The sequence below is a fragment of the Delphinus delphis genome, chromosome 2 (assembly GCF_949987515.2).
Source record: "Delphinus delphis chromosome 2, mDelDel1.2, whole genome shotgun sequence".
NCBI classification, from domain to species: Eukaryota; Metazoa; Chordata; class Mammalia; order Artiodactyla; family Delphinidae; genus Delphinus; species Delphinus delphis.
The window spans coordinates 40419991-40433880 of NC_082684.1; the positions used below are offsets into that span (position 1 = coordinate 40419991).

Sequence of the window (13890 nt, forward strand, 5' to 3'; positions counted from 1 at the left end):
TTGGGAATTAAGGATAAAGTATATACAGACAAAAAACACCAGCTTTAATTTATAAATGAGAATAGGTAGCCTGTGTTCAAAGTTAAAGCATCATTTGGATGTTGCAGAGGCAACCCAGATTCTGTTTTTTTGTTTAGAAAATAGATTTTTTAAATGTGTAATTTTAATTTCTTATTAAAGAGAATCTCAAACACATGCAAAAGCAGACAGAAATTTATAATAAACCTACATGTAACCATCACCCAGCTTCAACAGCCAGCTTGTGGCTAATCTGGTTTTATCTGTACCCTATCTCCCCTCCTCCCACCTCTGGAATATTCTGAAGTAAATCTCAGCTATCATTTCATCAGTAAACATTTCAATATGTATCTCTAATAGATGCTCTATTTTATTTATTTATTATTTATTTTTGCAGTACGCGGGCCTCTCCCTGCTGTGGCCTCTCCCGTTGCGGAGCACAGGCTCCAGACGCGCAGGCTCAGTGGCCATGGCCCACGGGCCCAGCCGCTCCACGGCATGTGGGATCCTTCCGGACCAGGGCACGAACCCACGTCCCCTGCATCGGCAGGCGGACTCTCAACCACTGCGCCACCAGGGAAGCCCAAGACGCTCTATTTTAAACAACCAAAATGCCACAATCACTGCTAAATCAGGTTAATAATTCCTTAATATCATCATGTATACAGTTACTGTTCCCATTTTCCCAGCTGTGTCCTGGGAGTTATTGTTTTGCAATCTGTGTTTGACATGTTCTATATGTTGAAACTGGTTAATATGTTTCTCTTCTGTTATTTTGATTTTCCTTCCTTCTCTTTTTTTTTCTTCCAATTTCTGGTCAAAGGAACCAAGTCTCTTGTCCTATCAAATTTTTCCACAGTTTGGGTTTTGCTGATTGCATCTCCTGCTGTCATTTAAAATGTGCCCCTATCCACTGTATTTCGTCTACAATGGTGGTTAGATGTGGAAGACTGACCAGATTTGGGCTGGATTTTTTGACAAGACTACCCCACAGATGGGGTGGTGTGCTCCCATGAGGAAACACACATTGTCTGGTACTTGCTCTGTGGGCCAATCACTGAAGTATGACGTACCCTGAATCCAGGCAAACTTCACTTATGCAAACTACATTATCATCTTCAAATCTTAGACTGTATTTCTTAATAGCATTACAATGCAGCAACATCTTTTTTGATTTGTTCTCACATGAGGGCACATCACTACTTTAACTTAACTTCTTTGTGTTGCTTCTCTTCCAATTATAACAGTTATGAGGTTAGTTCGATGCATTTTCATCAGTACTTCATCTGTTTTTTTTTTTTTTTTTTGCCACTCCACTCTTCCAGGTAAGAACTAGTCCAAAATAGTGACAATTGAACAGGGCCACAGTGACAGCATCTAGAGGTTGCATTAAAAATCCAGGTCTAGGGCTTCCCTGGTGGCGCAGTGGTTGAGAGTCCGCCTGCCGATGCAGGGGACACGGGTTCGTGCCCCTATCCGGGAAGATCCCACATGCCGCGGAGCAGCTGGGCCGGTGAGCCATGGCCGGTGAGCCATGGCCGCTGAGCCTGCACGTCCAGAGCCTGTGCTCCGCAATGGGAGAGGCCGCGATAGTGAGAGGCCCGCGTACCGCAAAAAAAAAAAAAAAGAAAGAAAAAAAAAAATCCAGGTCTATTTCATCGCCTTAATAAATTTCAGCTTGATTACGTGACCAATCCAGTTGTTAGCTCCAGAAAGGCTTAGCCAGAATGAAATAAAGAGGGACATGAGACAGCCCTTTCAAAAGAATAAATCACTTCAACTGTGCCTTGACAGCAGTGCTGAGGGGAACTTGGTATCTGATCAAGAGTGATAACACCTTTCTTTTTTTTTTTTTTTTTTGCGGTACGCGGGCCTCTCACTGTTGTGGCCTCTCCCGTTGCGGAGCACAGGCTCCGGACGTGCAGGCTCACGGGCCCAGCCGCTCCACAGCATGTGGGATCTTCCCGGACCGGGGCACGAACCCGTGCCCCCTGCATCGGCAGGCAGACTCTCAACCACTGCGCCACCAGGGAAGCCCAACACCTTTCTTAAGAGGAACAATGGTGATGGGTTTTTGACCCCGTTGATAATGTTATGCCTTCAGCTCCGTGACAGACTTCCACGAAGCGTTTTCTTGCTCCATCTCAGTTGAATGAAGAGCCCTCACTGTAGGTTTCTAAGCAGGCTCATCTTCTTACCTCAGCATTAAACATAAACCTATACACAGCATCCTTTATCATCAAATTGTGAAGCTACTACTGTTAACACCAATTCAAGTATGACTTTTCCAAAAGACTTTTATGTTCTGTCCTTTCTCCAGACTTCATTATCACCATTTTGATGCCAGTTTCTACCACCTGGCGAAACAGTCCCTGGCCTGCAGTAAGCGCTCAAATATTACTGAACGAGTATATTAACAAAATGGGTGTTCATTAAGTAAACCTTCAGCAGAGTTTGGGTGAGTTTGACAAACTATAATCTGTGATCCAGGTCCTTAATTACCGGTGTTCCAGAGTTCTGCTCTTAGTCATCCTTGGCTTTCTCTCTAAATCTTCTTACCCTTCATCCTTGTGCCTGTCTCCCACTGGCACCCAGAGCTACATCTCAGGCCTCAATCTCTTGCCAAACTCGAGACTCCTATTGCTAGTTCTTCCTAAACATCTCCACTCGGGTTTCCCACAAGCTTCTCAAACTCCACCCATTCAAAGCTGAATTCATCACATTCCATTCCTATGTTTCTGCTCTGGTGAATGACGCCACACCCCTCTGAGCATCATCTGGGTCTCATCCCTATTCATCCCTGACACCCTATGAACTGCCGATTCCTGTTGGTTTCGAGATCTATATATTTCTCATAGCTGTCCCCTCCTCTCCATCCATCCTGCAGATTCCAACTGAACTTGGGCTCTAGTAACCTCTCCCTCAGACAGTTGTCTCTTACTGGCTGTCTACACCCCTGTCTCCTCTTATGATCTGAACAGCCCCCAGCCCCAAGCCCCTTGTACCCACAGCTACCAAGTCAGATTTTGTTTCTCGTTCCTTAAAACCCTTCACTGGCACCCCATCACGTCTACTAGCCTAGAAGTAGTGTGTGACCACGCAATTATCCTCTAACCTGGGACCCTTCTGAGAGTGAAAGGTGACACTGTTAGTAGTTACAGTGGTATAGCAGACAAACTCAGACTGTCCCGGGCAAACCCACGCATGAGGCCCTCCCAAGTCTCTGCTACACCTCCCACTGCACTCCCTCACCTTCGGCACCCCTCTTGCTACTTTCAGTCTCTGAAACCCGTCACTGTCCTCTCACCCCTATGCCTGTGAACAAACTATCATCCCCTCTTGAACCATCTTCCCCGGCCTGCGACATTTCTATGGATCATTCCAACTTGCTTTAAACATCACCTCCCCTGTGAAACTTCTTCTAAAATCTCCTGGCTGATCCAATCACGTATTCCTGCCAGCCAGCACCATGCCTTGGACTTATTCCTATGCTGGGACCTGGGCCCCTGCACTGCAAACATGGGCTGCATCTGCCTGCCTCCTATGAGCTCCTTCAAGTGTCCGTGTCTTGTTCATCTTTATCTCCCCAGCATCTGTGATGAGATCACAGGTCTGTACCCAGCAGGCATTTCTCATGTCATTTCTCAGTCATGTCTTATATTTAACAAAAACGTTTTTGCCTTAGCTACTAATTCAGCACAATTAATGAAAGATGAAAAGATGAGACAGGGTGAAATAAGGAGTAGTCAGTAGCTCCTAATGCCAGTCCTGTACATCACAGACCACAGCTCCATTTAAGCAACTGCTTTTTAAAGGAGAGCTTTGGGATTGTAGCATCTGGGCTAATGGCAGAACCCCTATAGGAGGCCATGAAAGGGAAACAGCCATGGCAATAAGCCACCATCATATTAGAAACTGTCCACTAAATTCTCGAAGCTTCTAGTATAAAATAAAGGCGGTGTCGAAATAAAACACACCTGCTGAGTGTACTTGGGGTCCCAGGCAGGGGTGGGGAGAATGACAGGACTGCTGCTGCTATGACAACAGGAACACAGAGGTAAGAACCCACTAGTGTACCTTCACAGAGCACTCTACAGTTTGCAAAGCATTTCCCTACACATTCTACCACCTGACCTTCAAAATAACCCTGTGAGATAGATCAGATGCATGCCGAGGCTGAACCAACACTTCTTTTATTTTTTAATTTAACTTTTACTTTATATTGGAGTATAGTTGATTTACAATGTTGTGTTAGTTTCTGCTGTACAGCAAAGTGATCAGTCATACATATCTCCATTCTTTTTCAGATTCTTTTCACATATAGGTTATTACAGAATATTGAGTAGAGTTCCCTGTGCAATACAGTAGGTCCTTTTTATCTATTTTATAGGTAGTGGTGTGTATATGTTAATCTCAACCTCTAATTTATGCCCCTCCCAACCTTTCCCCTTTGGTAACCATAAATTTGTTTTCTAAATCTGTGAATCTGTTTCTGTTTTGTAAATAAGTTCATTTGTATCATCTTTTCAGATTCCACATACAAGTGATATCATATGATATTTATCTTTCTCTAACTTACTTCACTTAGCCTGATAATCTCTAGGTCCATCCATGTTGCTGCATGTGGCATTACTTCATTCTTTCATCAACCAACATTTCTTGAGCTCCGACAATCCCTCTGGGATCCCAGGCCAGTGCCCCCTTCACAGCCTGAGCCACACCAGGCAAGCCTGACCTCATCCTGCTTCTTTATGTAAAACCCTTCAGCATCCCAGATGGAAACTAGAGCTCCAAATGTTCTATCAGTCTACCTGTCGCTTTATGGCCAGGGATGATCTAGGGTGGCTGACAGGTGAGAGGCCAAGCCAGGGACATTCTCACAGTGCCGGGTCCAGGTGCTGCCGTAGCTGAGGCAGGTGTGTGTGGGCTGGGAGGCTCCATTCCCTCCTTGTGTAACACACACAGAGGCAGCCATCACGTTGTCTGCATGTGACAAGGAAGCTGTGCCCTAAGGCAGCAGCAACGTGCGAGCTTAAGCTGAGCCCCGGCCTAGGAGCCAAACTGACAAGGCAAGGCTCCCACAGACAAAGAGAACAGACCTGAGCTTCTAAAATACAGCCCACACCGTGATGCCATAGACCCTGAAATTTCAACATTAAAAAAATCTATTTCTCATGGATAAAACAGCTCTTTCAGCATCTTTTAAACTACGCAGGCACACCTAAGAGGGGTAGAGTGCTAAGATAGCGATCACTATCATTTTAGTGTGAATTAGTCCATGAATTCACTGTCTTCCTTATTAGCAAGTGTTCCTGGAGAGAGGAGATCACTGGGCATCTTACTGGAGTAAGAGACAGTGGAAGGCAGAGAACAGGAAGGACTTAGAGGGGAGGTGGAATTACCAAAGATGAACTCGGCCTGCCTCAACATTTTACGCAGGGTCACCTCTGAAAGGAATATAATTGCAATGACCTGGTAAGAACTCACCCCAAATAACACTTGACATTCCTTTCTTCTTATCACTATAACTAATAAATTAATATTGCGTTGGCCAAAAAGTTCCTTTGTAACACAGAAAACCTGAACAAACTTTTTGGCCAACCCAATACTATGAGAACACTGAGGAGTATTCCAGAGCCCCTGTTCTGATGTTTCTAGCGTAAAATTAAGGAAGATAAAACCTTAATAAAATTTAGTCCTAGAGAGCTGGTGTAACTCTAAAAAAAAGATGTCATGTAACAACAATGGCACCATCAGACCTGGTCTAACAGGCATGGCCTTACTCCACTGGTCCCTTGTCACTCAGTGCAAAAACGTAGTTCAGCACATTCAGAATCTCACTCCTCATTCACACCTCTATTCTCACTGCTGGGCTTGTCTATACCATGGCTGTACCCATGTTCCGTGTGCTGTAAGAATGTTCTATCAGCAATGTTCTGTAATATTACATTATATTTTATTTGACTGAGTTACGAGCAGACTCCTTTTTCCCACAAATCCTATATGTTCAAGATACCAAGCCAAACCAAAAGACCTGTGAGCAGGCAGAAGACCCCCAAACTGTAATCTGGACAGTTTTTCATGTTCAAGTATCCCAAGTTTCAGCTAATTTCAAAAGATAAGATGTGACAATTGAGACAACAACTTGAAAAATGTTAACATTAAGACAATTTGCCCACATGAATGAGAAGGGTTGGCTGAGACGAGAGAAAACCACTTCTCAAAACTGTCCTCAATTTGCAAAATGCCAACACCAAACAGACAAACCACGAAGCCACACATTCACAGATCTTTGCAAGGATTTTAGTAACGGTGGAGTAGCTTGTAATGGACTAATCTTCCCACCCAAAACAATTAAGATATTTAGAAATACATTCTGAAACAATTAATTGGAAACACTGGAGGGCCACCAGAAAAGAGACAGAAATTAGAGGGAATTTGATATGCAACTTAAAACTACAAGATATCATTTCATAGCCACCAGCATGTCTAAAATTTAAGAGAATGACCATACCAAGGGTTGGGGAGGATACAGAGTAACTGGAACTCTCATACATTGCTGGTGGGAATATAAGAATACAACCACTTTGGAAAACCATTTGAAAGTTTCTTATAAAGTTAAACATGTATCTACTCTATTATCCAGCAATTCCACTGCTAGGTATTTACCCAAGAAAAATCAAAGTGTAATTTATGTACAAGGATGTTTATGGAAGCGTTCTTTATAATAACCCCAAACAGGGAAAACTCCAAAATGTCCATCAAGATGAGAATAAGCAAACAAAATTGTGCTACATTTATGTAATAGAATACCCAGCAGTAAGAAGGAACAGAATACTAATATACACAATGACATGAATGAGTCTCAGAGAAATTATGCTGAGCAAAAGAAATCAGACACAAAGGAGAACCTGCTATGTAGTTCCATTTATATGAACTTCCAGAAGAGACAAAATTAACCTATAGTGAAGAAACAAAGCAAAACACTGCATTCACTGCCTCTGGCAGCAGGGGATTAACTGGGAGAGGACACAGGGAACTTTCAGAGGGATGAAAATGTTCTATGCCTTGGATTGGAGCACTTGTTACACAGTTGTATGCATCTGTCAAAACCAAACTCTTCATTTCTGATCTATTCATTTCTCTGTATATAAATTTTACCTCGATTTTTTAAATATGGGGAATGGGAGATGGAGGTAGCGCAAGGGGAAGAGGAACAGAATACCTTAAAGGACAGAATGAGATAAAGATTATAAGGAAGAAAACGCAATCCTTAAATTTTTAATACACTCCTAGGGCAAACTAAAAGGTTGGTCCAAAGCCAAAAATCTAAAATACAGTTTAATAGACATGAACCAAAAGAGGCAAGAACCTCTTGAACTAAGAACTAAGATGATGATGAATAAAAACAAAACCTCAGTGAGTATGTTAAACAAAACACAAGATTGCCAGAGTTAGCAAATATATTTAATCTGGCAACCCAAACCAATAGACCATTAGACAACAAAATACCAACCAACCTGGTTTATACAGTCAATTTTTAAAGCGTCTTTTACGAAATGCTCTTTTCATATGCTCCGTGATATAAATTCCTACTAAGTATGAACTAAGAGTACACAAATACCTGAAACCACCCCAAATTCATTCTTACCTTCAGTGAAACTTCCTGTTAGGGTTATTACAACAAATACTTTCCCTTCTGGCTCCAGATCCACCTAGAAAGAGAGAAAAAAATTGTACGTTATATGCTAATTTTGAAGTATTTTTTTGTGGGCCTCAAATAATTCTTGACAGACTGGCCTCAATGCACACATCACAGCCATAAATCAGATCTATGTTTTTCATTGAACAGTAGAGGGGCAGGAAACAAGTGACAGCACAAGAAACTGTAACGGATGAAAAGCAGATCTAAATGAAACCGTGCAATGTTTTCCCTCTCTCGAATGTTTTCCTCTTCCCTTTTGGCTCTCTGTGATATTGATGAGCAACCATACACGTGGTCACTATTTTTGAGACACCCCTAACTGATGTGCACCATTTGTAAGAACAATATTTTACTAAAGCACGTGGCAAGAGTTTGAAGTAGAGAAATAATGGCAACATAAAGGCAATGAACCAATGTGCCATGGGCAACTGCGTACCTTTAGTTTGAGGAAGTAAGGAGTTTGAATAGAAGAGTGCTGTCTCTGTCTACACCATCTCCACCTGAGTGCAGTTCATCCTCAGGGAGCACCAGGGGAGGCAGTACGTGTGCTGTGCGTTCACTACTCTCGACTGTTCATGGGAACATCAACGTTCCTTCAAGTTCTTATCTACGAGCTGAGAAAACAAGACAGACGTTCTGCCAACGAGGCAGCAGTACGTCTTCTCACTAGAGCCAGTCCTCTGCACACACTCCCGTCTCCCAAAGACCTTCACACAGCATGGCCCCAGGATGGGGCAGGACCCTCCGTATCTGCTCTGACCACACTGGCCCGGGTAGGCAGGCTCTGCCCTCTTCATGCTAACCTTGAACTACCCATGAACACCTCTACGCCACTGATTCTGAGGTTCTTTGGGGCTCCGATACATAAATTTACAATTGTCCTTAAATAAAATCTTGTCAGGTATAGCCTATCGCTTCAGCTCTGCCTTTGACCTTTCGTCTAAGAGAGGGAGGTTCAGAGAAGCTGAGTATAGATATGGATGGTCTTTTGGGTAGAATCACATGGTACAGCGTCCAAACTAGACCAGGACACGGACTCCAGTCTGACTGCCGCAGCAGCTCTGCACTCTGGGCAAGGTCCTTAACCATGCCCAGCTTCACTGCTCCCATCTCCAAGTCCATAACGTCGTTATTCAGCATTTCCGACGTGGCTTCTGTCAGACAATCTCAAAGAGCCTTAACAGTACTATTTACTGTTTGTATTGTATCTATAGGTGACCAATACCGAAGAAAAGAAATGCACTGACCTTACCCTAGAGCTCACCGCCACCTGTTTTTAAGTACTACACCCTGTTTATGCTTTTTCGAAATAAAAGATGCCTGTTTTATACTGACTGGGAGAGCTTCATCTATATAACAGCCAATTCTTATAAACCCTGCTGCCTTTTTCTGCATTCAGTCTGTTATCAGTGTGGTTACCACACCATAACTCACTCCAGTGTTCAAATCAGCTTCTTGCATCACGACTACTAACTTAACAATAGCCCCTTAACTATCTTAACACCACTTGTGAACCTTTATAGAACAGTTCTGAAAATAGAGCTCTCTGGAGAGATGACTAAACAGGATGTCAGTCTCTAATTGTCTCCACTCTCTGCCTCGACTTGTTTCAAGTCAAAAATATTTTATTTTTAAAAGCCACTCCCTCATCTTCAATATAAAAGCCTGGCAGAGCCACATACATGCACACACATTCGACCTCACAACATCAACTGCTGCTGGCACAGAAGGAGCTGCTGCCAGCCTCCCAACTGCCAGGCCACCTCCGAGATCCAGCCCGTAAACTCCCTCCAACACTGCCCGAGGGCCCACAAAACAAAGAAGGCTACGCCACCACATGGGCAGGAGCTGCTCTGACAGACAGCAGGAGACTCCAGCACTCAGAATCAGGAGTTCTCACAGTGCAACAGGTTCGAGCCTCATTTTTGACCCAAGTCACCATCACAGTGGAAAAGTCAGACTCAAACGCCATCTGTAAGCCTAGTCCATCTAAGACCTCTGACCTTAGAACAGGGTTTTACCAACTGCAGGTCGAGACTCACTAGTGAGACATGAAAACCAGGTAGTGGGTTGCACACAACAGGGATTTTCAACTAGAATAAAGTGGAACAGAAAATATGAACAAGCCAAATAGTAAGGAAAAGCACCACGCCATGAAAATTCTGTTTGCGGTTTTATACGCGTGAGAATGGTACACTGGGTTTTGGTGTAAAACGTCTTCCTTAGTGCATCACAGAGAAACAGTTTGAAAATGCGGCCCTCGAGGTTATCTGCTTCACCTATACAGTGCTGATGGCTTGGCATCTATACATGGTGGTGGCCGCTTAGACACCTCCAGTGACAGCCAACTCACTTCCACCACAGCTGGCGTCTTTCATTCCTGTACCCCAGAGAAGATCCTTCTCTAACAGCAGAAATGCAGTGACCAATAGCTTCCATTCATTGACCCTAGTTTTGTCCCCTACTGCTGTAGTGCATACTTTAGCTCTGCAGATTCTGGGAAGAGCACTTCAGCTTGATTGGAGAACCACCCTGCCCTCACATTAGTCCATGGCTCAGCTGAGAGTCTACTGCTGGTTCCAGAGCGGACATGTGACCCAGGCTTGCCAAACTGAGCACTGAATTCCCTCGGCCAAGATGACGGGCCTGGAGCTGGCATATGCCCTACATCTGGCCATCTGAGTAATTGCTCCTCTCAACCCTCAATCACTGGTGCAGGTTTGGGCACAAAATCCAAGTAGGTCCAATCAGGAATCCTGGATCTACAAGGAAGAAGTACGATCTCACTCCTGCTGAACTGTAATCTGGAAGGACATACACTTGGGAGTGTCTGGCACCATTCTTACTACCACACTGGGCTGGAGAATGAAGTCAATAAAGAAGGGAGAGCTAAGAGACAGAAAGAGACCAGGTCTTGATGTCATTTAAAGCCGTAGATCAAGCCCTGCTTGATTCTTCTGGATTTTCAGTTATTTGAGCCCATAACTTCCTTTTGCTTTAGCCAGTTTGAGTAGGGTTTTCTATCACTTTCACCCCAAAAGGCTTATCCAAATTGGCAGCCAAAGAGAATAAGTCATATTTGTAAAGACAATCATCACCTCCCCTCTACACTTTCTAACGCCCAGGCCATCTCCCGCAATCTGTCCCCCTGCCTCTCTCTGGCACTGAACCCTTGTCACATCCCATGGTCAGATCCAAAGATGTGTCCATCTTCCCCTCAGCTGACCTGTCTGCCAGTATCTGATGTTCTTGCCCACTTCCTCCTTCATGAATCTCTCTTTAAACCCTGCTGCTCCTGAGTCCTCTTTTCCTTCCATTGGAAGATTCAGGCTTATGATTTCAAAACCCACCTGACATTCTTTGGGCGTAGGAGTAGGAGAAAACACAAACATATCAGAACCTCCGAGAGGGTGTAGTCACATTCATTTCCTAAGTCTCAAGCACACACTTTATTCTCAAACCTATATATGCACCTTTTCTGAAAGTCTCCATCTCAGTGTCTCACTAAGACAAGTCCCTTTAATTCAACATGTCCAGAGTCCAAAGTCTTATCATGTACCCCCAAATGACTCCCCCATTTCCCCAGCAGCCCAGGCTCCTCACTATGTGCATATAATCCTACCAGATCCCACCAAGTGCACTTTCTGAGCCTCTCTTAAACCTTCCCCTTCCTCTCCACTCCTCCTGCCCTGCCTCACCTTGCCCCTTGCAGGGGCCTTCTAGCTGGTTTCCATCTCCAGACTCATAATCCCTCAGCTGCTACCACTGACATTTCAAAAATGAAAATCTGACCATGTGACTTTCTAACTTAAAATCCTTCTATGTGTCCTCTCCCTTCTATAACAGCCGAACTCCTTAGCAGGGCACACAGCCCCATATGCGGTGTCCCTTACCATCCCAAACACACACAACCCATATCTCAGCATCTATAAATTATTTGTAGACTCTTCAGGGAGGCATATTATTTCATTTATAACCTTAGTGATCAACAAAATGCATTATGGGTCAGACAGCATAATGGAGAATGTAGTCAAAATGATGAAAAATATACATTACCTGTCTGAAGCTTATTGCCTAGTGATTTGAGGCATGCAATCTTTATACCTAGAAAATGCTTCTCTTTTTAACCTGTCAAACTCTTACTTGTCTATCGAGAATCAACTCAAAACTCACTTTTTACAGGAAGACCTCCTGAGACCTCTTTTAGACAGGTGGGCAACTCCACACCATTATAGAGACCATTGCTGGAACCCCTTCGTTGTTGTAGCCACTATGCCCTGGTCCCTTAGGACCCTGACTTGCACATAAGAGGACTGAAATGGTTTTGTGAATGAGTAAGTTAACAGACAAGCAAGGATACTCCAAGCAGCTTCATAAAGGACATGGTTTTCTCCTCCTTTATCATTCTGATTGGTTTCCTCCAGATATGCTCCAATTTCTCCACATTCCCATGAAAGAGTGAACATCAGCCCGCAGGTGCATCAGACGCTAACAGGGCAAAGCAACATTATCACCAACTTTGATTTCAACAGTGACAGTGCCCTTTAGTGATGCAGCTACAGACTTCATGAACACTTTGAGAAGCCCCAGTGACCCAGCTTGAGTTTGCCATCAACTAAAACCTTTGCATCTTTTCTACATGCTGTAAGGCTCTGCTTCTCACATCCTGTGCAGTGCTTAGGCCCCAAATCCTAAGAGCTCCATATTTTTTCTGCAGAATTTCAGCTTGTTGCTCTGGGCTCCAAGGCTCACTAGATCCCAGATCCAGTCATTCAGTCACTCTCCTTGTCAGCTTTATGGCCTTCCAAATCAGGGCCTGGGTTACCCTGTCATCATCTAAGGCACTTACAGAATATCCACCATGACAGGGCTGAGGCCAGAGGGCCATGGAGGTCCCACATAGAAATGGATGTACTGTGCATACTTTCTGTAACAGTCATTCAGGGAGAAGTGAATATGCCAAGCCCTCTTTCCTACAGACCACTTCTATTAGTGAGAAGGGCAACTCCTGGGCCCTTGTCAAAACTCAGAAAGCAATGGCCTTTAAAAGTGACATTCTGACACACAAATAGATAAATCATCAAAACTCAGTGTAAACAAATGGTGCTGTAACTGGATGTCCATATACACAATAGTGAACTTCAACTCACACATTGTAACTTATACAAAAATTAACTCAAAATGGATCACAGACCTAAATGTAAAACCTAACACTTTAATACTTCAAGAAAAATACATCAGAGAAAATCTTTGGAACCTTGGATTAGGTAAATATTTCTTAGATATAAAACCAAAAGCACAGGGCTTCCCTGGTGGCGCAGTGGTTGGGAGTCCGCCTGCCGATGCAGGGGACGCGGGTTTGTGCCCTGGTCCGGGAGGATCCCACATGCTGCAGAGCAGCTGGGCCCATGAGCCATGGCCGCCGAGCCTGCGCGTCCAGAGCCTGTGCTCTGCAACGGGATAGGCCACAACAGTGAGAGGCCCGCGTACCGCAAAAAAAAAAAAAAAAAAGCACAATCCGTGAAAAAAATGACAAATTGGACTTCATCTAAATTAAAATTTCTGCTCTTTGAAAGACACTGTCAAGAGAATGAAAGACAGGGCACAGATCAGGAGAAAATAGTGTAATTTTTTTCTCACTTGTATCCAAATAAAGACCTTGCAAAACTCTATAAGAAAACAACCCAACTTTTAAAAAATGGGCTGCATCACTTCATTTCACCAAAGAAGACATAATATAAAGATGGCAAATAAGTATATAAAAACAAGTTCAACCTCATTAATCATTAGAGAAATGCAAATTAAAACCACAATGCAATAACAATAGATACCTATTATGAGGGCTAACACTAAAAAGTCTGACCATACTAAATGTAAGAATGTGGAGCAACTGGAATTCCCATATGTTGCTGATGCGACTATAAAATGGAACTAGCACTTTGGAAACGGTTTGACATTTTCTTAAAATGTTACACATACACCTCCCATTTGATCCAGCCATTCAACTCTTAGGTATTTAACCAAGAATAAAGCAAGCATATGTTCAAAAATATGTACGCAAATGCTCAAGGCGCTTTTTAAAGAATATGATATAGCCATACAATGGAATAGTATTCAACAATAAAAAGAATAAACTATTGATGCATGCAACAACATGGAAAAATAGT

General features: G+C 43.4%; 1 protein-coding gene across 1 annotated transcript in view; it reads right to left on the reverse strand.

Moving 5' to 3' along the window:
• Nucleotides 1-13890, reverse strand: part of PRKCH (protein kinase C eta) — a 222216-nt gene that overhangs the window by 144219 nt on the left and 64107 nt on the right. Inside the window, exon 2 of the mRNA XM_060004442.1 lies at nucleotides 7670-7733. Within this exon, the coding sequence (XP_059860425.1) occupies nucleotides 7670-7733 (64 nt within the window). The remainder of the gene's footprint in view (nucleotides 1-7669; nucleotides 7734-13890) is intronic.